The following is a 25,057-nucleotide window of genomic DNA, read 5'->3' on the forward strand; positions in this document are numbered from 1 at the left end:
CCAGGCGTGGCCCCTCAAGGCCACTGTCAAAGTAACCAATCTGCCTAGAGAGTTGGTAATATCCAGCCCACATCGGATTGTGAACTTAGCTGTGTCTCTCCAGTCAGCAACAGCTTGGGAGAGAATGCCCCGGGCCTGCTCCAAGACATGTGGCAGCACTTGTGCAACCGTGTCTTACAAAGTATGGGTATAATGGACCCAAAGGCATGCGGTGTTCACAGAGCGCAATGCCAGGCCTGAGGAAGAAAACAGCTTCTTTCCAGGGTGATCCACCCTCTTGGATTCCCTATCTGGGGGTGGGGAAGGGAACGTTCCATGGGATGTTGAGGCTTGGATAACCAAGCTCTCAGTGGAAGGGTGTTGAGGTAGGAACGTCTGGTCATTAGGCGCAAGCCTATGGCATAAGGAATTTGTCCTGTTCATAGAAGAACCTGTGCTGGACATCAGTGAGAGTTTCATTAAAGGGCAAAAGTGGTTCTGACATGGAAGCCACAGGCTGAAGCACTTCAGTCAGGAGGTTAGTTCTGACAGCCACTGAAGGCAGCCCGAGGCTCAAGAGCTCGGCCGCTCTTTCTACCACCATGGAATACAACGTCCCCTCCATAGCCACGGTAGTGGGAGAAAGCATGCCAGCATCAGGGGAGGTGTCCAGACTGCTGGCTTCACCTAGTTCCTGAGTTCAGTCCATGGGGTCTTGAAGCTGGTATTCTAAAGGGCCTGTGACCCCTCCATACTCTCACCGAACTTGTATCCATAAGAAAAATGGTGAAGATCCAATCTAGGAATCAAGGTCCCTGCCTAAGGCAGAATCGGCATCGAGCACCGTCGCTTCGATTCCAAATCGGCAATAAGTATGAGATTGACACGGCCTGCTGACCAGAGGACGCCAAATGTCCCGAAGATTTTGCATGGGACGATGTTGAATGAAGAAGACTCTGCGAGCGGTCTCAGGACCTTCCTCCCGACCAAGACTGATGCAGAGTTGGGCACTGGGTCGCGAGTAGCTTTAGGGACTTCACCCTCAAAGCCTTCGGGTTCATGGCCCGGCACTCGAACCCAACTTCAGGTCGTGGTCATGCTCCAAACACCACTGACATACGAGTTGAGGATCCATCATGGACATCATCCGATGACAGGCGTCGCACGGCCTTCTGTGACAACATCTTCGACCCACCAAGAAGTAAAAAACTTCAACAAAAATTCAAAAGGCCAGTCAAAAAGTGACTGTAGGGGTAGCTCTCTTCAGATCTGCGCGTAGGCTGGTGCAAATAGAAAAGAACTAACGTCAGCACACCGGGGTGGTGCCTATGTATGACCCTGTGACGTCACATCTGGCAACCACGATGCCAACAACAGACAGAGTGGACCAAGGCCACCTAACGGCGTGCAGGGGTAATACTCAAAGAAGAATCTCCAGACCGACACCTGGGGGAAATTTTAAGGTAAGAAATCTGCAACTAGAAGTCTATCAGATGAGTAGGCAGCTGCATTCGACAAATTAAGACACTGCTATCTCAAAGCTTTCACAAAAGACCCCCAGTCTGAGGACAAACCCTTTTTTTTATTTTTATTTATTTATAATTTTATGTAAACAACATATAACATAAAATAAAATGCCACCTTGGTCCTTACAGTAATGGATCAGTCAGCTACTTTGATCTATCTTCGGCTCTCCAAGCTCCCCACATCTCAGTAACTCTTATGAATCAGGCCGCGGAAGCCAAAAAACATTGCTGAATTTCCATATAATAGGATACCCCAGACGAAAGGTTCCATCAGGTCGTCAAGTCCAAGTCAGGACCAAACAGATGTGGCAGATAGCAGAAAAAAGAAAAAAAAAGAAAAGAAGACAAAAACTTCAAAAAGTAAAAGAGAGAGAAGGCCGGGAGGAGCAATCACAATTCTCAGCAACCATTCGGTACAACCTTATCCCATTGTAGAGTGAATAGCACTCATCACCTCAGCATACCCATCCGCAGCAGGTTCTTTAGACAGACGCAGATTCAAGATAAGATCTAAGGGGTGCCCAGATGTCACGTGGCCTGGAGCCAACCGGAGTCAGCTCCCAGTAATTTGTTGATTGTTCCTGGCAAAAAGCAGCATCCCGCAGCCAAATCTGATATTTGAGGAGACCGGGCCCGGCCCAACAGATTGCCACCCTGCGCTTAGCTAGCAATAACATCATGCCAACCAGACGCAGCACTGAAGCCTGCACCTTATTCACCCCTCCCAGCAGCGCCATCAAGGGAGATGGAGGAATCTCCAGCCCAATCATCTCAGAAAGTGTACAAAAGACCCTTCCCCAATAGGCACATACTGCCGGACAGGTCCACGCCAAGTGCATAAAATCGGCAGCAGGGGCCCGGCATCTTGCACAGGTATCTAGTTCCATAGCACATAGACTTCTGGGGGTGTAGTACAGACGGTGTAAAAACTTAAAATGTATAAGGCGTAATCTATAGTTCGGTGACAGCTCCTTCATATGCGTACAACACATCCTCCAAACATCTTCTGCGATGTCCTCCCCCACATCTTCTGCCCATTTCATCCTTACAGATAGCCCCGTCCCCTCTCCCTGACCCTGAGTGCTGCTATACAGCTTAGTGATCAGCCTCTCAGGCGTCCGCACACTCCACAACACTTCCAACGCGCGGCAAGAAGTTGGGGTCGCGGGCAAGCCGGAGTAGCGAGCGCGCAGCATAGCGCATATCCTTAACACGTAGAACTGGTGGAGAGCAGTGGCCGGTCTATCCCCCAGGATCTCCTCTGGGGACATCAGCCTGTCCTCAACAAACCAATCATTGAGGGTTATCAAATCAAAATACCGTAAAAAGCTCCGCAGCCGCGAGTCCTGAAACATCACCTCATCTCCCACCGCCACCACTTGCATAGACGGTGCAAACGGCACATCTATCCCTGAACGCTTCAGCAAACCCGACCAGGCCCGGACCGTGGAGGCCACTGTGTCAATGCCCAGAGGGCGAGCCCTGTCCAGACTGCCCAGCACTCACTTGAGCCCATCCGGCCACACCGCATCGCTCTCGGGGGCCAGGTGTGGCAGAAAGCAAATCGGGTTGATCCAGTAATAGGCTAACAGAGCCTGCACGCAGAGATAATAGAGCTCCAAATCAGGGGCCGCAAGACCACCCAGCTCAAATGGCATCACCAGTGTTTTCCAAGCTATGCGAGGCTGACCACCCGCCCATACCAGTCGGATCAGCACGGAACGGATGCTCCGCAAAAAAACAGCTGTAAGCACCAGCGGGAGGTTGAGAAACAGATACAAAAACTTGGGCAGCACAAGCATCTTAGCCACCGCAATCCGTCCAGTCAAGGACAATGGCAAGGAGCGCCATGCCGTGACTATCGTCCAGCCAGGCCATGGCCCTACCATAGTTGGCAAGCCAGAGCGTGTCTACATCACAGCTCAACCAAATGCCCAGATATTTGACAGGGCCGTCCGCCCACACAATAGGGTAGCGGGACCGACACTCCACTGTTCCAGACGCCAGAGGCAGCACAACCGACTTAGACCAATTTATCGCCACTCCAGGTATGTCTCCGAACCTGATGATTTCATCCAGCAGCACATCAAGGTTTTGCACGGGATCTCGTACATACAGCGCCACATCATCAGCGTACATAGAGATCAGAATCGCTCTCTGGTGGAACGGCAGCCCCCGCTCACTGTGGTGCTGTCTCAAATACTGCCAGCGGCTTCATCGCAATCGCAAAAAGCAATGGTGACAGGGGGCAGCCCTGCCTAGTTCCACGCGCCACCTGGAAAGGCTCTGACACGCATCCGTTCACCCTCGAGCGAGCCACTGGCTGTGAATATAGCAAACGCATCCAATTCACAAAGCGACTACTCATCCCCACTCTCTCCAGAAGCGCAAACAGATATTGCCACAGCAGTGAGTCGAACGCCTTAGTAGCGTCTAAAAACACCACCACAGCCCCATCATTGACGGGGACTGAGCCAGCGACAGCAAAAAATGTACGTAAGTTCTGTGCCGTGGACCGCCCCGGTATGAACCCCGACTGATCCGGCAGCACCAGTTTCGTCATAAGAGGCCACCGTCGTGATCATTCTGGCTAATATCTTATTATCGATATTAATCATCGACAGGGGCCGGTACGAATTGCAGCTAGTTGCAGCCCTCCCAGGCTTGAGAATCCTAACAATGAGCGCCTCGTGCAAAGAGACCGGGAGCACTCCATTTCGCAATGCCTCATCATAAACCTCCAATAGATAGGGCGCCAAAATGTCTGCAAACTCTTTGTAAAATGCCAAAGTCAATCCATCCAGCCCAGGGGCCTGGTCTCCAGGGAGGCTCCGAATAGCAGCCTTCACCTCTTCTATAGAAAAAGGAGCATCAAAATACTCCCTGTGTACCCTGTTAAACCAGAGGAGGCTAATATCAGAGAAATATCCCTGAATCACCTCCATAGGTACCGCCAAGGGAGCAGAATAAAGATCCTGGAAAAAGGTAGTAAAGACCTTCAGAACCCCAGACGTACCAGCCACTCGCTCCCCACTCGAATCGTCCATTTCAATCACATAGCCGCTAGCCCACGGCCTGCGAAATAGATTCGCCAAAGTGCGTCCGGCTCTATCACCCTCTCCATATCGCCTGGCCCGTGCAAATTTCCCCAAGAAATGTACTTCTCTCAAGGAAGCCTCTTCATACGCGGAGACTGCGGCCCTCAAAGCCGCTAATGTGGTTCCGGACCAGTCCAGCACCAGTCTAGCCTCTAGATCCGTAATCCGGCCTTCTAACTCAGTCATCTCCCGACGTAACGCGTGCAGCACGCCGTGCTGCTTAGAAATGCATATCCCGCGAACAACTACCTTAAAGGCTTCCCACAACGTACCAGCCGAACTCACCGTGCCCACATTTTGTTCAAAATAAAGATTGATATTGCGGCGCAGTTCCTCACGGAACGACTCGTCTCTGAGTGCCCCAGGCGGCAGCCTCCACATATAGGCCTGAGCAGGTCCGCCGGGTATCTCCAGCTCCACACGCACCGGGGCGTGGTCAGACAATGTGCGCGGCATGTGAACAACCGAGCGGTTCCATAAAGCCACATCTTGAGAGCCCATCCGACGGTCAAGACGCGACCAACTATTGTGCACATAGTTAACACAAGTGCCTTCCCGTCTAGCAGGGTGTTTCATCCGCCATAAATCTATCAGCGACGCATCGTCCATAATTGCAGATAAGAAGCGAGCAGCAGTACGCTGCGACCGAGCCGAGCTTTCCCTATCCAGATCAAGGATCACATTGAAGTCTCCTCCCCTAAGCACAGTCCCCCCCCCCCGAGACTCGATCAGTCACCAGACCTCGCTAAAGAACTCAGGGTCATCCGAATCAGGCCCGTACATCGACGTGAGGCGACACGGCCTATCCATCAGCACTCCACTAAGCAGAACATACCGCCCCAATGGGTCAACAATCACCCTGCGAGTGCGCCACTGCAATCCCTTGCGTACCAGAATCGCCACACCTCTAGCATAACTCGAATATACAGACCCATGGCATTCCCCAATCCATCCCGCCTTTAAATAATGTAAGGTACTCTCCACCAGGTGTGTCTCCTGTAGCATGCATATATCTATACTCTGCCTCCTGACATATGCCGACTTAAGGCGCACCTTCCGTCTATCATTCAAGCCACGCACATTCCATGTTAAGCAGCGAATCAGAGACTCTCTCATCTGTGTCATCTGTTCTCCTCAGCGGACATACAACGCAATTCCATCACTCCTCCAACCCGGCCAATCTCCCAAAACCACAGAACACTGAAAGAAAAACAGAAAAGTACACAATGCGACAACCCCAAAGACCCACTCCCCCCCCCACCCACACAGACCCCCCCCAAACGGGTCAATGACATATCCCTCCCCCCAAAAACCACAATTACCCAAATATGCAAGTAAAGGGGACTCATCCAGAGGGCGGAGGCTAGCCGCCCAACCTGCCTAGTATCAGGCAGGGAGGGCAGGCGGGGGCCCAGCACAAAAGGAGTGTCTTCAGGACGAGCGGCACAAAAAGAAATGCATCTCACAACTAGTTACAGCGGCGTCTTTTCTGCTGAAAAAACAAAAATAATCAGGGACGATCAGTCATTATCGCTCAGCGACTCTCGTTCCGCGACGCTCTCAGCCTCCGGCATCGCCTCAGGCTTCCAAGGAAGAGACTTTGCATATCTTGCCGCCAGTTTAAAAAAACTGTAAAGACCTTTAGTTTTGCCGGAAGCAAGAACCTAGCAGCAGTTTGGGCCAGCGAGCGCTTCACTGGCAAGAACGCCCTGCGCGCCGCCTGCACGCCAGGGCTGTAGTCTGGAAAAAAGTTCAATTCTGTGTTTTTATATATCACCGGGCGGCGCTCCCTGGCCAGTCTCAGAATCGTGCCACGGTCTTGATAGTTCAGAAGCCGAATAATGATGGGACGCGGGGAAGCTCCAGGCGGGGGCCGCAGCCCCAGCGATATATGCGCCCTCTCCACTAACAGCAAATGGGACAGCTGGCCGGGGAACAGTTCAGACAACATCTCCTCTACAAAATCCTCCATTCTGCCCATGTCCGTGGTCTCGGGAAGCCCCATTAATCTGAGGTTGTTCCGACGCGATCGGGCCTCCAAATCTTTGTTCTTTGCCCGGATGACCTCCAGCACCGTCTCCATGCGCAGCAATTGGTCACTCTCACCTCGCTGCGTGTCTTCCAAGCCAGAGGTGCGCGCTTCCAGCTGGTCAAGGCGGGCGTTATGCTCGTCCACCCGAGTCTTGATACGGTCAAGTTGCTCTGTCACGTGATCTAGCTTCCCATCTATTCCAGCAAGGCTGGTTTTAAGGTCCAGAAACATAGCCTTTACCGAACTATCTGAGTTCTCTTCACACGTCGCAGGCCCCTCCGACTGTGATGCGGGTGCACCCCCTTTCTGTCGGCCCCCCTCAAAGGAGAGTTTGGCCTGTCTCTGCTCCGCCTTCCCCATCGCTCAACCAGTGGGTCGTTGACAAGTACACTCCGCTGACCCCCCCCCCCCCCCCCGGGGGTCCAGGAGGGGAGTGCAGATGTTCAATCCACCTTCACAAAGCCCACCCAGCTCCTGCCGATTAGCTTTATCCAGCGTCAGCAGTGCTATGAATCTCGCCAATGTCGGGCGTCAAATAAGCCTCTGCGTCAACAGCACTAGTCCAGAGCACCACTACACCAGTTCCCGCTCCAGACTTTCCCTTCGTCACCACCGCACCTCGGCCACGATCCCGCCACCTCAACTTGTTCGATCGTCTTTGAGTGTGTCCCCTAGGCCACACTGATCGTCTCACCTCCAGGCCACGCGGTCCAGGCCCACAAGTCAAGACTGCGTTCTCCAGACTCGGCAAGAGAGGCCTTCAATCGCGGAAGAGGAAGGGGGGGGGGAGGACCTGCGGCTCGACACTACCGCCGATATGGCCCCCCCAATGATCACTGCCTCGGGGCCATCCAGGTCTCCGGGGAAAAAAGCAGGCCAGTCTCACTCAGCGCGGCGTCCGGGAGCACACTGCGACCTTAAGAGGCCGGCTCGACCCCTCGCTCCGCACCGTAACTGCCGCCGCTGCATCGGGGGGAAGCCATCAGCATCAGGCGACCCCCCACCTTCTCATTGCTCGGCCAGCTCCGTCCTGACCGGAGAATTTAGCAAACTGGGCCCCCGCCGGAGCAGAGCCTCACGGAGTGCCGGCCATCTTGCCGCAGGCTAGCTCCGCCCGAGGACAAACCCTTAAAAGCTGAAAGAGGAGGACCAGCATTTACAGTAATCTAAACACGGCAAAAAAGAGGATTCATTAACAAGTGGAATACAAGAAAAGAGGCAAGGCTGCAATGAGAATCTGGTGTTTCAGAACAACTGGACATTGCTGCCTTAACATAATATATCCTCAGCTTGGTAATACAGCTCAGCATGTTGCTTGGTGTGCCAACCTATTTTCACAGATTTTCTCTCCTGACAGGTCAACTCATAGTACCATTCATATGGGTTTGATAAAATGAGTATCACTACACTGGGCAAAAGTCACACTTTTATCACCAGTGCTTCACAAAAAAATTATGTTCTTTAGAAAGTCACTCCACTATAGTTAAAAAAATATAAAGGATGAAAAATTTAAACTTAAATATAACTGTAATGAAATTACTAAAGATCAATCTTAGTACAGTGGTGTAGAATGATTAACAAACACCCAAAGCATTAAAGGAAAAAAGTTCCTTAACTCATTTATTTGAGGTGAGATTTCTTCTTCCTTTTTACACACCTCCATTTCATCTCACCCTAACATGTTTTTTTTTTAATTGTTCATTAGGGATTTTAAAGCAAAATAGTGCTTTGCAAATTGAGTTTAACCAGTTGCACAGCAACAAAAAGGGTCATCATGGGTTTCCCCCATTTCTGCTTTAAATGACTAGAGGAAAAAACTAAAGGAGAGCATACAATCGTTATGATATTTCCATTAATAATACCTGCTGTGTGCTTATAATATAATACATATTTTTCATGACCCAAATTTTCAAGTATTACAAATCCTTCGGTGATATTTGCAATCGTAACCTTAGCGAGAGCCACTTGCTTTGTCAGGAATATTCAATTATTGCTCATGTTTATTATATCTGTATAGTCTCTAGAGCACAGGTCTCCATGAAGTAGCTCGGAAGCTACTGGTAGCTTGCCAATACCCTCGAAGTAGCTCTTGAAGGTGAAGCTCAGCCAGCCCAGTAGGTCATTCAGATGGTTTATGTATGTTAAAGAAGACAGCACTTTTTATCCAAAGACCTCAGAGTGGAAGCCAGCAAAACGTTTGAAAGGGCCTCATGCTAAGATACAAACACAAGATATGGTAGTCTACTGGCCAGCAAAGTTGACCATGTGTATCCACAAGGAGATTAAACACGTTATAGGCTCCCCTCTATTAGTCACACTATGTATATGACCACTGGGCCAGGAACAAGGTGGCCAGCACCAGCTAGAGCTGAAGCAGAGAGTGGCACCACCTTAGTGTGGGCCAGCAAGAGCGAGAAAGTGTACGAGTTAAGTGAATGATCAGCTTCGGACAGCAGTGGCTGGATCCAGAGCTGAGAGCCACTTCTGAGCTTCACTGGGATGCATCTTTATGCATGGGTGCATGCTTATATACAGGTGTGTCAGTTTGCATGTGAGGATGGCATTATGTTTCTCCCTGATAAACAGTGTTGCTCTCCAGAAGCTATGCCATAGCTCAAGGCCCACCAAAGGTAGATGAGTCTTACCATCATACTGGGTGCCTCTTTGGCATAATTGTGTCCATTCTTGGCATAGTAGTGGCCCCGGTATAAAAACTGTCATCCTTGACAGTTTTGGTCTAATTGTACGTAGCTGCAGGAATCGCATGACAATTTGCAAGCATGACGGACAATTTTGGCACCCCTGTCATAATTGTGGCCACTCCTAATATAAAAATTGCCATGACTAGTGTTGTGACCTTCTTGGGTGTTAAGTGTCCAGCCTTGGCACAGCGGTGGCTCAGACATAATGATGCTCATTTTGGCATATTATAGGAATTCTTAGCATCAACGCAAGCATTCAAGACATGCAAGTGTAAAGCCAGAAAATTTAAAGTGGATTCCAACCATATGAAGCATTTGAACACGTAATTACTTTATGGAAATGACATGTTGGTATTTGGGGACTGTAGGATTAGTAAAAATAAAAACAAGTATTTTAAGGCAAAAGTTATGTTTCCTTCAGTAAAGAAATGAGGAAAATTAAGTTTGTTTGTCCAAAATGGAAGAGGTGTCTTAATCCAAAATATTTATTTTCAGAAATTGATAAGCTTTGGTTTTATTTCATTAGTCATGTCAAGGCACTGCTAACTGTTCATTTTCCTGACTTTTCTGCTGCTAACCACTCCTGAAATGTTTGGTTTTCTACTAGTGTATAGTTAACGGGTACACTAATTTATTAGTAGCACAGGATGATTTTCCTTGAGCAGAAGTAGCACTAATTATAAAAAAAAGATTGGAGCTCTCTGATCTAGAATGATAAAATGTTATAGCGATGCCTCTCCTAATTCACGGCCTATCATCAATCTCATTAAGTCAGATCTATTGAGCCACATCATCCGTTAATTTGTTGTTGGTTTTGACCATCTTCATTCTAATTACTTTGGCCAGGGCCCATTCAAACAAGTTTCTTATCCATGCTTTCCCGGCAAGGGCTCTTGGGGGAAGCCAGTGATTTGACGGAAGCCTTTCTGCCAACAGCAATCCCAACAGTGAGAATATGTACTGTATTCCCCAATCGTTTGGTCTGGGCATAATTCACAGTAAGCACTGCTTCATAGTCATCTCTTTATTCACTCCTGTGACAACTTTTCAATTTACTTGTCATTTGTCTTAAATAACATGTTGATGTACTTGTACTACAAATCTAAGTCTTATGCAAGAACATGGCCTCTTGTTCTCCACACCTAGGGCAGACAGGGGACCTTTTAGGTTTTATTCTATATCACGCAAAGAGTTACTTCATTCATTCAAAGCACAGGATAACTGTGACAGCACTTCACACACAGTTTAAGCTGCTTACACTACTTAATAAAAAATAATATTGCTTCAAACAAATTAATTACCTTGTCATCAATGGTATCAAATTTAGTAAGAACAATACCGTCGATGAGGCGTGGCTTTTCAGACATGGAGTGATCGGCCAGAGCTTTGTTAAATTTCACCTGCGAACAAAGCAGATCCCAGAGTTAGGTAATTCATAGCTCAAAAATACTTTCTCCATTGGTTAGCTGCAAATCAAAATTACTAAACTGAAAGTAACTAAAGATCGCTAAATATCGTATGTCCACTGCAACAAGACAAAGAAATGAGATATAGCAATGTTGGCCACCATTTTACTACAAGGCGAATCATATGCAACTGTGTGCCTAACTTGGCAAATAGAAATACGTCTGTGCGTTGCAGGCACACCTCATTTACGGCAAGACAATGAAAATAACAGAGCTCCAACAAATGTTTTTTGAAGCAAGTAAACTAATATATATAAACATTTATAAATGTAATACCACAATTCAAGATAATGAAATCCAAATCCAAAAAGATTCCACAAAGTCCACTTAAAACCCAGTTATCGTATCTAATCTATAGTAAACAAAATAATAATAATTACACAGCTAATCACCCCACATATTACATCACTGATGACATCTTCTATGAAATAATATTACTGCAACTTTTGCAGCAGAATTATTGATGAGAAAATTGTGCATGGGAGGGACGCGAAATATAGCTACCTTAGGGCGAGAGTTATAGTTTGCGATAACTATCTGTAACTGCTGTATTTCTATGCTTTTGTGTGTAAATTCTGAATCTAAACATAACTTCCCAGTAACCTTTTTATAGTTGTTTTTAGTGGATATATATATATACATATATTTAGAAAATATCACTTATCCAGTGTACATCTGTTCGTGGCATGTAGTGCTGCAGATTCACATGCTATGCGTAGCTCTTCCAACATCTAGCGTTGGGCTCTGAGTGTTACAAGTTGTTTTTCTTCAAAGTCGTCTTTTCGGAGTCGCAGGATACGGTTACAGTGCGCATAGGCATCAACTGTTTGTTAGATTGTTTTCCCGCAAAGGGTGAAGGAAGGAGTGATAGAGTATAAGAATATAAAGATATGTCCATGCAAGTGTAAATGTATCTACATATGTACAAATGATAAACGACTACAGGCTTCCTGGGAGGAGGGAGGGTGCATGTGAATCTGCAGCACTACATGCCACAAACATATGTACACTGGGTACGTGACATTTTCCGTTTGTAAACAGTACGAATATGAAAATAAGAATTTACTTGAGCAAATTAGCCAGAACAAATTATTGCAAGATAAAACTGAAATCTATCAAGCTGTTACAGGAGAATCTGGCTTTTTACATTCCAGTAATGAGAAGGATAAAAAAGGTGGGGGCCAGCGTGAGCCTCCTGAGCAGAGCGTAGTTCTCTGTGCGCAGAGCAGTCCACAGTTTTTGGCAGGAGTTGAAATGCATTCTTTAAAAGATTACACTGAGCGAGAAGTTGACCATGTTACCGGTATAGTCAGACCACTTTTACAGAGTACGATGGGTAAAATTAATTAAGACAAGAAACAGGTATTGTCGCAAAATGTGCAGTTACTGGGAATTCAGAACATAGAGAGATGTTGTTACAGGTAAAACAAAAGATTTTGTAGTTTGCTATTGTTGGCACTAAGCAAGAGACACAGTTTCATGAAATTGTTTGATTTTTGCAAACACTAAAGCCCTCATCTGAGCAAAATCTTAACGCTTTGGTACAAAGTAACTAGGAAAAAACATGAGTTTGAATTGAGTGAAGAGCAGCTGTGTGCTTTTGATTTGGCAAATGAAATAATCTAACAGACTTTAGATTTGTGTGCAGTGCAAGAGGGAAACATTGAGTTACATGTAACTGTTCACGGACAATATGCAAACTGGATTATGTCGCAGACACAGGGGAGGACGAGAGTGCCCCTGGGGCTTTGGACTAGAAAACTACTTTACTTTGTGAAGCGATATACTCCTTTTGAAAAACCGCTTTTGACTTGTTATTGGGCTCTAGTGGATACTGAGCAGATCACACTAAATTATAATGTAATTCTGAAACCTGCAATATCAATCATGCAGTGGGTGATGAGTTTGCCTAAATCTCACCGTATGGGACATGCGCAAGAGACTAGTATCATACATTGGATCTGGTACATAAAAGACAGGGCTCGAGTAGGACCGACAGGCACTGCAGCCCTACATGAACAGGTGTCACAAGCCCCTGTACAGGATGAGGAGAGGGTGCATGGAGTACCACAGGTAAAAGTCACCAGTGAAATGGAGTGCACCATTTGAATTCTTATCTCCTGAAGATAGGAAGCATGTTTGTTTTACTAATGATTCTTTCAAATATGTGGGTACTAAAATACATTGGAAAGCAGTGTCGTACAATCCAGTTACTGAAAAGTTGTTGTCTACCACAGGAGAAGGAAAAAGTAGCTAATATGCAGAGTTGTACACTGTGTGTCAGACTCTAAAGCAAGAGCTGCTTCAGACTTGTCATTTTTACACTGATTCTTGGTTCACTGTTAATGGGTTAGCCGTTTGGTTTTCCACATGGCATGCACATAACTGGTTCATTCATTCAAAGGAGGTGAGGAGCAAAGAGTTGTGGCAGGAAATTTGGGAAATGTTAGAAACAGAATAAAGTCATAGATGCTCACTGTCCCATTGACTCATTAGAAAACTGGTTCAATTCCCTTGCAGATGTCAAAGACAAAAGTTCAGAGGCATAAGTGTCAACCCAGAATTCTGACTTGGTGGGGATGGCTAAGTTGGCGCACCAGAAATGTGGACACCTGGGAGGAAAAGTCACTTACAGGTAGGCAGAGATCAGAGGGATGCGCATTCTCCTAGATTTGATTAAAACTGTGATTTTGCAATGTCCTAATTATCAGCACTCACAACAGAGATCTGTCCCACAAACAGTCAAAAATCAATTGGGGAGAGGAAAGTTACCAGGACAGATATGGCAAATTGATTACATTGGACCACTACCGATTAGTAGCTGATGTCAATGCGCCTGTACCGTAGTGGATACTTATTCTGGATACTTGATTGCTGTCCCTTGCAAACGTGCTACTCAGCACAATACCATAAGAACTCTGGACTTGTTAATGTTATACTATGGAGTACCCCTCCAGATCCAGAGTGACACTAGGTCACAATTCAAAGGCTAATTGGTACAGGACTACTGTTCTCAGCACAATATTGAGTGGATATATCATATTCCTTATTATCCACAGGCCTCAGGACTGATTGAGAGAATGAATGGTTTACTGAAAGCTCAATTGCGAAATTATCTGATGGAACTTTGAAAAACTGGAGAGGGCATTTAAATGAAGCCCTCCAGATTCTGAACAATAGACCATTAACAAATGCTGAAACACCTTTGATGCAAATGTTAACTCCAGCTTTGCAAATACAACCACATGTGGCCACCAATACCATCACATACTGGGAAATAAAACCTGGAGCGTTAGCTCCTTAGAGAGCCACACCTGAATCTGCAGGTCTTGACTTACATGCTTCACAAGCTTACAGACTAAAACCCCTTGACATCGCATGTGAAACAGGTGTTGGAATACAGATTCCCCCAGAGCATTCTGGATTGATTGCTTTCAGTTCTGTGTTGGCTCTTAAAGGTATTCAGGTTTTAGGGGGAGTGATTGATGCAGATTACCAAGGAGAAATCAAAGTTATTCTGTTAAATAGTGGAGAAGTTGACTTATTTATTCAAATTGGAGACAGAATTGCCCAACTTGTCATAAGTGCATTGTATGGGGGTTTGGTGGGGAAGGGGACTGCCCCAGCCCTTCTGACAGTGCTAGGAAAAGGAAGCTGTGGTGCAGCAGATAAAAATCTCAGTGCTAAGATGTAGGTTGAATCCCCAGATGGCCCTCCAGAACCTGCAGAAATTATAGCAAAGGGCCCCAATAACGTCCTGCTAAATATAAAACAAGCAAAGGAAAAAGGAGAGCACATTTCAGATAACAAATGTTATTTGCAAGAAAAGTCATACTTGTTTCTTTTGCAGATCCTACTACAACTTGTCACTGACCAGGAGTGTGCTGTGTGGTCTCCCTTTGGGCGTTTGCATGTGGGGTCGGGGGAGGGACTGCATCCACATCCTTAACCTGATTGATAACCTTTGTCCAACACTCCTGCTGCTTTTAAAGTACAAAACCTATGGATCCATTTTGCGCAAATTGCATCACTGATTTAAGTTCTACACTGGAACAATACAGAGTACCGTACCATGGATGTTCTGTCAACTTGTTTGATTACATTCGTCCACTGGAACTAACCCATGGCTTGTTATCTGATGACTGCTGCCAGTCTCATTAAGCAAAATTGCCAGTTAGCTGGCTGTTTTTCATGTGGAAACCTAACTTTCACTTATATTCCAGCAAACCTTTCAGGTGGACCGTGTACCTTTACATGATTATAACTCATGATGTTTTCATCTCATTCTACACCAACCTGCTATCCTAGAAACACTATTCAATCAGTTATTATCCCAATCAGAGTATATAAGCTTTAGTCTTTTCATCGTAGGTGTGTCTGGTTTAACCATTTATGAGATCCCTACGTTAATCCACTTCCATTACTTTACAGTGCTTGCTTTTATCATTGCATTATGTTGCTGTATACAATGCAAACCTAGTTTGCTTATGATGTTTTTTTTTTTTTTTAAGAGAAAAGTACACTAAGTCATTGGTCAGAAGGTGGAGATGTAGTAAAAATAGATGTGTTTGACCACTGACTGTTTCACCACTGTGCATATTAGTTGTTCAGTGTTTACCAGTTGCAGATTACATTTTGTATTCAATTTAGCTGCTTATTGGTAAACTAAGCTTGTTTCTTTGTATTTGTCTCACCGAACACGAACATTTCTTGATAAGAGAGTACCTATTTTTTGTTTTCTTCAGTGCAGGGAAAGGTGCGGCCTTGGAGGGAGAGCCTTGAAATGCTGGCCAGTTTTTTATGTTTTTCTTCCAACTCTGACCTATAGTAGCCAGCATGTTTGAATATTTCCATATGAGAGGGGAGGGCCTTTCAGAAGGCTCTTTTCATGGTTGTTTAAACTATAAAAAAAGGTGGTCCTGCTCAGTAGCGAGGGAATTCCAAGACCTCAGTCAGGATTAGATGTCGAATGCCTGACACACACACTTGTCCCGTGAGGGTGGTATCTCTTTCTCGCAGTTGAACAGGGGTCATCTTCTTGCGGGCATGAGAAAGATGAAGCAACTGGCAGGCCCTACAGTGATTAAGTTTTACTTTATTCTTTGCTTTGCAATTATGCTCTAATATAATCAGATATATTTGTTGTGTCCATTGCAGTTGAGAATCATTCTGATATATTTTCCTTTCATTGCTGTGACTATTTTTAAACGTGTGCCTTTGCCTTCGACCTACTAATCTCCTTCATTTTTTTAGGAACCTCGTGGTGAAGTAATAATAAATGTCTTCTTTGAACTAAGAATTGCATTCCAGAGATTTTTGTCAGCTTGGTCATTAGTGAAAGTAAAACAAGGCCCTAACAGATGTGACCCAAATTAACCAGTGTCAAGAACATTGCCCAGAAAACTGACTTGTCAATGTTTGGACCATTATAGCAGTCCAATATCGCTAGGGTGCTGTGCTATCTGCCCTGTATTAGTACATAAATTCCCTCTAGGTCTACATGGACAGTGGGAGTCATAAAAGGAACTTTGGGTTTAACACTCAATAGGATCCCTCTAGCATATTAGGAAAACCTTGTCTTGTATTCTGGCCTCTGTTGCAATCTGTCAATTTAAGTGTTAGGTGTGTCTTTTGAAGAAGTGAATCCCTCCACTCCAGAGGTATGAATGCCCCTTGTAGAATTTATTAGTTGTTCCCACCTCACTGAAATTCCATGCGATCAACAAGCAGTTAGTCTGTGGCCCCATGTAATGTATGTCATAAATGGTCCTACTCCAAACCCAATTTGTTTCAGCCACGGTGCACTCAGGCGATACATTCTGGGTAGGGTAGATGTGATCTGGCCTGTGTGAAACAAGTAACTAATTTCTATTTCCAGGACAGTGAAAAAACATTCATCCATTCAAACATTATTAACTTGTGCAATAAACCAAGTGATCTCCCACTAGATTCCACGAGTGTCTTGAAGAGGAGGGGGCTGTAACGTTTGTGGCTACTATCAGTTGCTGATCTACAGAACCAAATGGCCATCAGGGGCCAAAGAAGCCCTATGTTTGACCATTATGTCTCTAGGGAGAGTCAAGATCTCTGAACTTGGCCGTCTATGCAGCAGAACAAGAGCCCTTTTTGTAGCATACTATTCATGCGCATAGTTGTGAAAGTACTTGGCATTTGGTGATACTAGCCTATCATGAGAGATGTGAATGGGAGGAAAGCAGTAATGTTAAAAAGAGGATCCCCACTTCAATCCTCCTACTGTAATCATAACAGTCCTTTGTTCAATGGAGAGTTACCATAGGTAGGTTTTCCCTGTCCAATGTGTGGAACGTAGATTCTGCCTGCGCCCTCTGGTTCATAGTAATCGGTGGTGGGGGGGGGGGGTGGGGGGGGGGGGGGGAGGGAGCGGGGTAGGAGGGAGGGTTTAGTAGTTCAACAATGCTGTTGCTGCTGCCAGTACAAATATTATTTATTTTTAGGACGGCGATGGAAAGAGTGCTGCTGTTGGTTTAGGGTGCTTACCTTTTATGACACCTTTGAGGGTGTGGTATAAACTGGTACTCTTCACACCTGCTGATTCAAACAGTTCAGCCCAATCCTAAGCAGCCTCTGCTTTGGGCAAGAAGTAGGAGCATTGATTTGTTATAATCTTGAGCTTGGGTGGGCGCATGAGTGTACATTTAAACCCAAGTCTCTCAGGTTATGCTCCACTGCTACCACATCTACATTGTTTTAGAGGGCCTTCCTGGTGTATGTGATGGTTGCAAGAACTTTAACTTACTGGGTAGGGAGGTTGTAAGATTGGTCCGAGTACAGTTAATTTGGTCTCCTGGGTCTGCCCCACTGTGCCCTTTTTCTTCTTTGTCCTCCCCTGCCTTTTGGGAAGGTTGTTTGTCCATGCACAAGTTCAGTGAATTCCTATGGCGGTGAACAATCAACTGTCATGAATGTGATGGGGCTACCCACCACTCAGAGATTTTCTTTAAGACATAAGGTGTCAAGTGCCAGGAATGTGGATACGGTGGCACGATCAGCCAGCCCACTACAGGCCATCTAAAAGTGCAGCCCCTCTTGCTTACTCAGCAAGCGACCCACATTTGGAGGTACTCACTACAAGGGTGGGAGAGTTTATTTCCGAGTCCATACTGCTGTGACTGGGCCTGCTCAATTTGTTGGCATGCTTCACTGCTTCAGGGCTTCCAGGGCTAACCTCAGGCCTCATCTTTGTGGTTCACTGTGGAAGGCATCCACAGAGCCACAATCAAAAAGGACACTATACCGCCTAATCTAAGGTCCACTGAGAGTGGTCTCTTCACACTTGGGAAAGAAGTGTGTGTGAAGAATGGGGGCTGCCGTTCAATTCTCAGCACCATCTGCTCTTATGTTGGTCAGCCAGTAACCTATGATGCTCTGCTTTGGGGGACACAGCACCCAGAACCTAAGAGCCTCACCCATGGTGTTTGTGTACAAGGCGGGGTTGGGAAGGTTTAAGGAGTCCCACAGGTCTGACCTGGGGCCAGGCAAGTTTGTCACACTCTTCTTGCTTCTGCCACTTTTGAATCTGGTAGACTGAGCTTGTCAAGGTGAGAGGTAGCCTCATCACATCCACCTCAGGCGGTCTTCATCGCAGGCTTCTAGCTTAGAGAGAGAACAGAATACTGGTCACTCACAGCGACCAATTGCCCCATTAATCTGGCGGGGAAGCCAATGAACAGGATATTCAGGCTGGGGATTTCGAGCTTTAACATACACACCGCCAACGTTTGGCTATGCACACTTGCTTGTTTAAAAGTTAGCAGAAATGTTCAACTTAAAGCAAGGAACAAGGTACAGTACTAAAGTGTATATAAATAAAGAGGCAAAATGTAAATGTAAAAATCTTAAAACATTCTGTAAATGCTAATGAAATTGAGATTGGAGGATAAAAATTTAATTAGTATCCTCAGATTGTTTCGTGGGAGCAGTGCAAATGCAAAAAACAGAATATAGTATGGATAATGTGTGGCCTCAACTGAATTTGGAAAAGCTCCAACCTTTACACTGAAATCAGCAATTTGATATTTTTATGTTTATGGAATATAAACATTTCATAATTTTAAATTTGTTTGATGAATGCTTGTTTCTGTATTTTTTTGTACATTGTTTTGTATTTCAAGTCATTGGAAATTCTTAGGCTGGCGTTCCAGCTTCCAGTGATGGCTCACTAAGGGGTCCATAGATACCAATAATGATTCCTGGGGCTGGTGGTGGGGGTTGAGTGGACAACAGAAGTAAGAAAGGCAATAACCACTGAAGTAGAGCATTCCCTAAACATAATACATTTTTAGCACAATAAAGTTACTGGGTCAAAAGTTACTGGATAAAAGAATTACATGAACACCTCTCTTTATTTCACAGCCACAATATCAAAACAAAACAAACTACTATATAACAGTAAGGCAGGGCTAAAAGGCAAGTTACTTACCTTCGGTAAAGCCTTATCTGGTATGGTAGAGAGAGACAGACTAGCCGCAGAGTCCTCATCTTAGAATTCTCCCCCAGGTGTCAGACGGGATCTGTAAATTTTTCATCAGCAGTACCTCTGCATGTCGGTAGAGGGACTCCAGCGACTACGCAGCGACGTTGCCCACGGACATGATGTCAGCGGAGTCCATATATTCTCTCCTCCGATGCTTTGACGTCAGTTTCTTCGGTGACCAGAAGCCGCAGAACAACACAGAAACTGTCAGTGAAATAGTGTCTATGCCAACCAGGAAGGAATGGCCACGTCGCAAGATGTACAATAACACTAAAAGAGCCGAGAGCACCCCAAGCAAGACTGAGGAGTACAGAATTCGCAACCTTGGGGTGGGGCAATAAGGAATCTGCAGCTAGTCTGTGACTCTACCAGATAAATTTTAACAAAGGTAAGTAACTTGTCCATCTGATAGAGACAACTAGCCACAGATTCCTTATCTTAGAATTAGATACCCAGGCTATCCCAATACAGGAGGAAGGATGCAAACAGATCACCAGTCTCGCAAAGAACAACCAGGCAATGAAGAGGAAATAACCAGGCATGAGACAGACACGGCGAGAAGACAACAAAAGTTACCCACAGGTCAAAATGACTGGCATATCAATACAGGATATGCAAAGTCAGGAATAGAAAGGAAAGTCCCCACAGGAAACAAGGCAGCGGCCACGACAAATGGGGCTGTCAGAGGCACTAATTGTGAGAAAGTAGCCTCTTTCTAGCATGGTTACCCCCACTTTTGGCCTGTTTGTGAGTGTATGTCAGTGTGTTTTTATTGTGTCACTGGGATCCTGCTAGCCAGGACTCCAGTGCTCATGGATAAAAACCTATATGTCAGTGTGTTTTGCTTGTCTCACTGGGATCCTGCTAGCCAGGACCTCCGTGCTCATAGTTTGTGGTCTAATGTATGTGTTTTCAGTAGTGCTTGGCTGTCACTGAGGCTCTGCTAATCAGAACCTCAGTGCTTATGCTCTCTCTGCTTTTCAAATTTGTCAGTGTAGGCTAGTGACTTCATTTACCAATTTCAAGTGGCACACTGGACCCCCCCCCCCTTATAAGTCCCTAGCATATGGTACCTTGGTACCCAGGGCATTGGGGTTCCAGGAGACCCATATGGGCTGCATCATTTCTTTTGCCACCCATAGGGAGCTCAGACAAACCCTTGCACAGGCTTGCCATTGCAGCCTGAGTGAAATAGTGTACACAGTATTTCACAGCCATTTTCACTGCACTTAAGTCACCTATATGTCTAACCTTCACTTGCTGAAGGTTAGGTGCAAAGTTACTAAGCGTGAGGGCACCCTTGCACTAGCAAAGGTGCCCCCACATAGTTCAGGGACATTTCCCCGGACTTTGAGAGTGCGGGGACACCATTACATGCGTGCACTAGCTTCAAAATGGTTACTCCGAATATGGCCATGTAACATGTGTAAGATCATGGAATTGTCCCCCCCATTCCAAATATGGTATTGGGGAGCCAATTCCATGCATCCTGGGGGCTCCACCATGGGCCCCCAGTACTGCCAAACCATCTCTCTGAGGCTTGCACTGCAGCTACAGTTGCTGCCACCTCACAGACAGGGTTCTGCCCTTCTGCGGTCTGGGCAGCCCAGTCCCAGGAAGGCAGAACAAAGCATTTCCTCTGAGAGCAAGATGTTACACCCTCTCCATTTGGAAATAGGTGTTACAGACTGGGGAGGGCTAGCCTCCTCAGCCTCTGGAAATGCTTTGAAGGGCACAGATGGTGCCCTCCTTGCATAAGCAAGTCTACAACGGTTCAGGGACCCCTTGTCCCCTGCTCTGGCGCAAAACTGGACAAAGGAAAGGGGAGTGATCACTCCCCTGTCCATCACCACCCTAGGGGTGGTGCCCAGAGCTCCTCCAGTGTGTCCTAGACATCAGACATCTTGCTTTGCAAGGTGTGGGGCACTCTGGAGACCTCCGAGTGACCGGAGCTGGACCCCTCCTGATAGGTCCATACCTGATAAAGTAGCCAATCCCCCTCTCAGGGCTATTTAGGGCCTCTCCTGTGGGTTCCCGATCACATTCTGCTTGCAAGTTTCCTTCATGAATCCTCTGCAACAACTTCAGCATCCTCTGACCTCGGATCAACCCCAGCTTGCTCCAAGAAACGCTGTAACTGCAACAAAGTATCCACAAGAGATTTTCTTCAGCAACCTCAGCTCCAAGTTAGCAACTGCAGCTCTGAGGACTCCCTGTCTTCAGCCTGGACCAGAAGGACCGAAGAAATCTCCTGTGGAGTGACGGAGTCACTCTCCTGCTCCAAGCAGGCACCTTCCAAAACAACCGGTACCCTTGAACTCCTCTCACAGCGACCAGCATACTCCTAAGGACACACAGAGGGTGGACATCATTGACAGACTGTCCTGAGGTCCTGCTGATGCAATTTGGAGGAGGTAAGACCTTGCCTTCCCAGAGAGCAATGGCACCCCTGTGTACTGCGTCTTCTTCACCTCCTGAGGCCTCTGTGCACTCTGCAAAATTCCTTCATGCACAGTCTGGCCCAGGTCCCCAGCACTCCATCCTATGACGCTCCACTCGCCGAGTTGTTCTCCAGCGGCGTGGGACCTTCCTTTGTTGTGCTGCACCAACTGCGTTTTGCACCTCCTTTGTCCCCGTGTCCTGGGTCCCCTGGGGGTGATGGCTGGCTGGCCTCCTGAGGGCTATCTAAAGTGCTGAGCCCCCTCTTCCTCCTCCTACAGAGTTGAGGCCCCCAGGTCCCTCCTGGGTCCATCCAGCACTATTTTGACACAAAATGCACTTTTGTCATAGCCAAGGCTTGTTGGCGACTTCCAACTCGAAATCACGTCTGCAACAATCTTCATGTTGTGTGACATCCTTTGCATCACGAAGAAACCCGTTGGCATCTTCCTAGGGTGCATTTCTGCAGTCTTCGGACTAACCGTGGACTCTTCCTTTGCACCGTCTTCTGGGTTGGCAGGGGCTTCTATCCTTCCTGGAACTTCTTTCGACTTCTGGACTTGGTCCCACTTCCTTTGCAGGTCTTCAGGTCCAGGAATCCAGCAGTTGTTCTTTGCAGACTTGGTTGGTTGCTACAAAATCCCAATCACAAGTTGTAATGTGTCCTAAGGAAACTTTACTTTGCTCTTGCTTTCCCGGGTTCTGGGGTGGGGTAACTTACTTACCTTTACTGTATTCTTACTCTCCCAGTGATTCTGCACACACTACACTTGTCTTCGGGTGAATTAGTGATTCGCATTCCACTTTCTTAGTATATGGTTTGTGTTGCCCCTAGACCGATTTTCTCCCATTGCATTCTAGAGCATTTCCTATTGTTTGCATTGTTCTATGACTATTTACTGGTCTAATTTTGGCGTCTAGTGTATATATTGTGTATAATACTTACCTCCAGAAGGAGTATTTGCTCTAAGATATTTTTGGTACTGTGTCCCTGTAGGAAGTTGGCTCTGTATATACTATTTCAAAGTAAGAAATAGTGTGCACAGAGTCAAAGGGTTCCCCTTAGAGGTAAGATAGTGGCAAAAGTAGATAATTCTAATGCTCTATTTTGTGGTAGTGTGGTCGAGCAGTAGGCTTATCAAAGGTTAGTTTTAAGTATTTGTTGTGTACACACAGGCAATAAATGAGGAACACACACTCAAAGTCTTACTCCAGGCCAATAGGTTTTTATATCGAAAAATATATTTTCTTAGTTTATTTTAAGAACCACATGTTCAAGATTTACATTACACTTTATATGTAAGGTACTTCACTTAGATACTTTAGGAACTTTGAATGAAAGCAATATCATATACAGTCTTTGTAAAAATGGCAATAAGCTATTTTCAAAGTGGACACTGCAAAAATCAACAGTTCCTGGGGAGGTAAGTAAAGGTTAGATTAGGAGGTAAGTAAAATACTTACAAGTCTCAGTTCTGGGGCATAGGCAGCCCACCGTTGAGGGTTCAAGGCAACCCCAAAGTTACCACACCAGCAGCTCAGGGCCGGTCAGGTGCAGAGGTCAAAGAGGCCTATGGAGAACAGGGGTGCTCCGGTTCCTGTCTGCCAGGAGGTAAGTACCTGCATCCTCGGGGGGCAGACCAGGGGGGCTTTTGAAGAGCACTTTGGGGGGGGGGGGGGGGGGGCACGACACAAGTGGGCACACAAAACACACCCTCCGTGGCACAGGGGCAGCTGGGTGCAGTGTGCAAAGTAGGCGTTGGGTTTTAGGTAGGAAACAATGAAGGCACCAGGGGTCACTCTAGCAGTGCAGGCAGGCACGGGGGGGGGGCTTCTCGGGACAGTCACCACCTGGGCAAGGCAGAGGGTCGCCTGGGGGTCACTCCTGCGCTGAGGTTCGGTTCCTTCAGGTCCTGGGGGCTGCGGGTGCACTGCTGTTTCCAGGCATCGGTTCCCTTGTTACAGGCAGTCGCGGTCAGGGGGAGCCTCTGGATTCTCTCGGCAGGCGTCGCTGTGGGGGCTCGTCTCTGGTTACTCACGGGCTCGCAGTCGCTGGGGAGTCCTCCCTTTGGTGTTGGTTCTCTGGATCTCGAACCGGGGGCGTCGGGTGCAGAGTGTGAAGTCTCACGCTTCCAGCGGGAAAAGTGAAGTCTTTAAAAGTTGCTTCTTTGTTGCAAATAAGTAGCTGGTTTTTAACAGGGCCGCTGTTCACTGGAGTTTCTTGGTCCTTTAGTCCAGGGCAGTCTTCTGAGGCTTCAGAGGTCACTGGTCCCTGTTGTATGTATCGCTGGTTTTCAAAGTTGGAGACAGGCCGGTAGGGCTGGGGCCAAAGCAGTTGTCATCTTCCTCCTTCTCTGCAGGCTTGTAGGTCAGCAGTCCTTGTTTCTTCAGGTTGCAGGAATCTAGTTTCCTAGGTTCTGGGGAGCCTCTAAATCCTGAATTTAGTGGTGTGTTTAGGTCTGGGAGGGCAGTAGCCAATGGCTACTGTCTTTGAGGGTGGCTACATCCTCTTTGTGCCTCCTCCCTGTGGGGAGGGGGGCACATCCCTAATCCTATTGGGGGAATCCTGCAAACTCAAGATGGAGGATTTCTCAAGGCAGGGGCCACCTCAGCTCAGGACACCTTAGGGGCTGTCCTGACTGGGGGGTGACTCCTTGTTTTTCTCATTATCTCCTCCAGCCTTGCTGCCAAAAGTGGGGGCAGTGGCTGGAGGGGCGGGCATCTCCACTAGCTGGGATGCCGTGGGGCGTTGTAACAAAAGGGGTGAGCCTTTGAGGCTCACCACCAGGTGTTACAGTTCCTGCAGGGGGAGGTGAGAAGCACCTCCACCCAGTATAGGCACTCTCCCCATGTGGCCAGCAACATGTCTGGTGTGTGGCAGGCTGGCAGGAACTGGTCAGCCTACACTAGAAGTCGGGTATGTATTCAGGGGCATCTCTAAAATGCCCTCTGGGTGTATTTTACAATAAATTGCACACTGGCATCGGACAAAAAGTTATGAAGGCCTATGCGCGAACTACCCCAAATAGCCAAAAAAGGGCTCAGCACTTGGTGGGGGTGGGGGGGATTGGGGGAGAAGCCCAGCAGCTAAGAGGTTAAACTACTGGCTTGATTACATTAACGTAAAGTAAATAAAATTACTTTATGTTAAGAAAACAGACATTCAATGGAAAAAAAAGTTACAGGGGCTTTATAGTTAGGTTCTGAATTTACTAGTACAAAACCATAGAAATTCAGCAGTTGGAGTTATTTCAAATAACTCACGCCTTCACCATGCAAAGCTAATTACTCCACATATTA

General features: G+C 46.7%; 1 protein-coding gene across 1 annotated transcript in view; it reads right to left on the minus strand.

The window, feature by feature from the left end:
* The window catches only part of SRPRA (SRP receptor subunit alpha), a 704,571-nt gene that overhangs the window by 74,481 nt on the left and 605,033 nt on the right, over nucleotides 1–25,057 (minus strand). Inside the window, exon 13 of the mRNA XM_069224516.1 lies at nucleotides 10,639–10,737. Within this exon, the coding sequence (XP_069080617.1) occupies nucleotides 10,639–10,737 (99 nt within the window). The remainder of the gene's footprint in view (nucleotides 1–10,638; nucleotides 10,738–25,057) is intronic.

This window comes from Pleurodeles waltl, chromosome 3_1, assembly GCF_031143425.1.
Source record: "Pleurodeles waltl isolate 20211129_DDA chromosome 3_1, aPleWal1.hap1.20221129, whole genome shotgun sequence".
Classification (NCBI taxonomy): Eukaryota; Metazoa; Chordata; class Amphibia; order Caudata; family Salamandridae; genus Pleurodeles; species Pleurodeles waltl.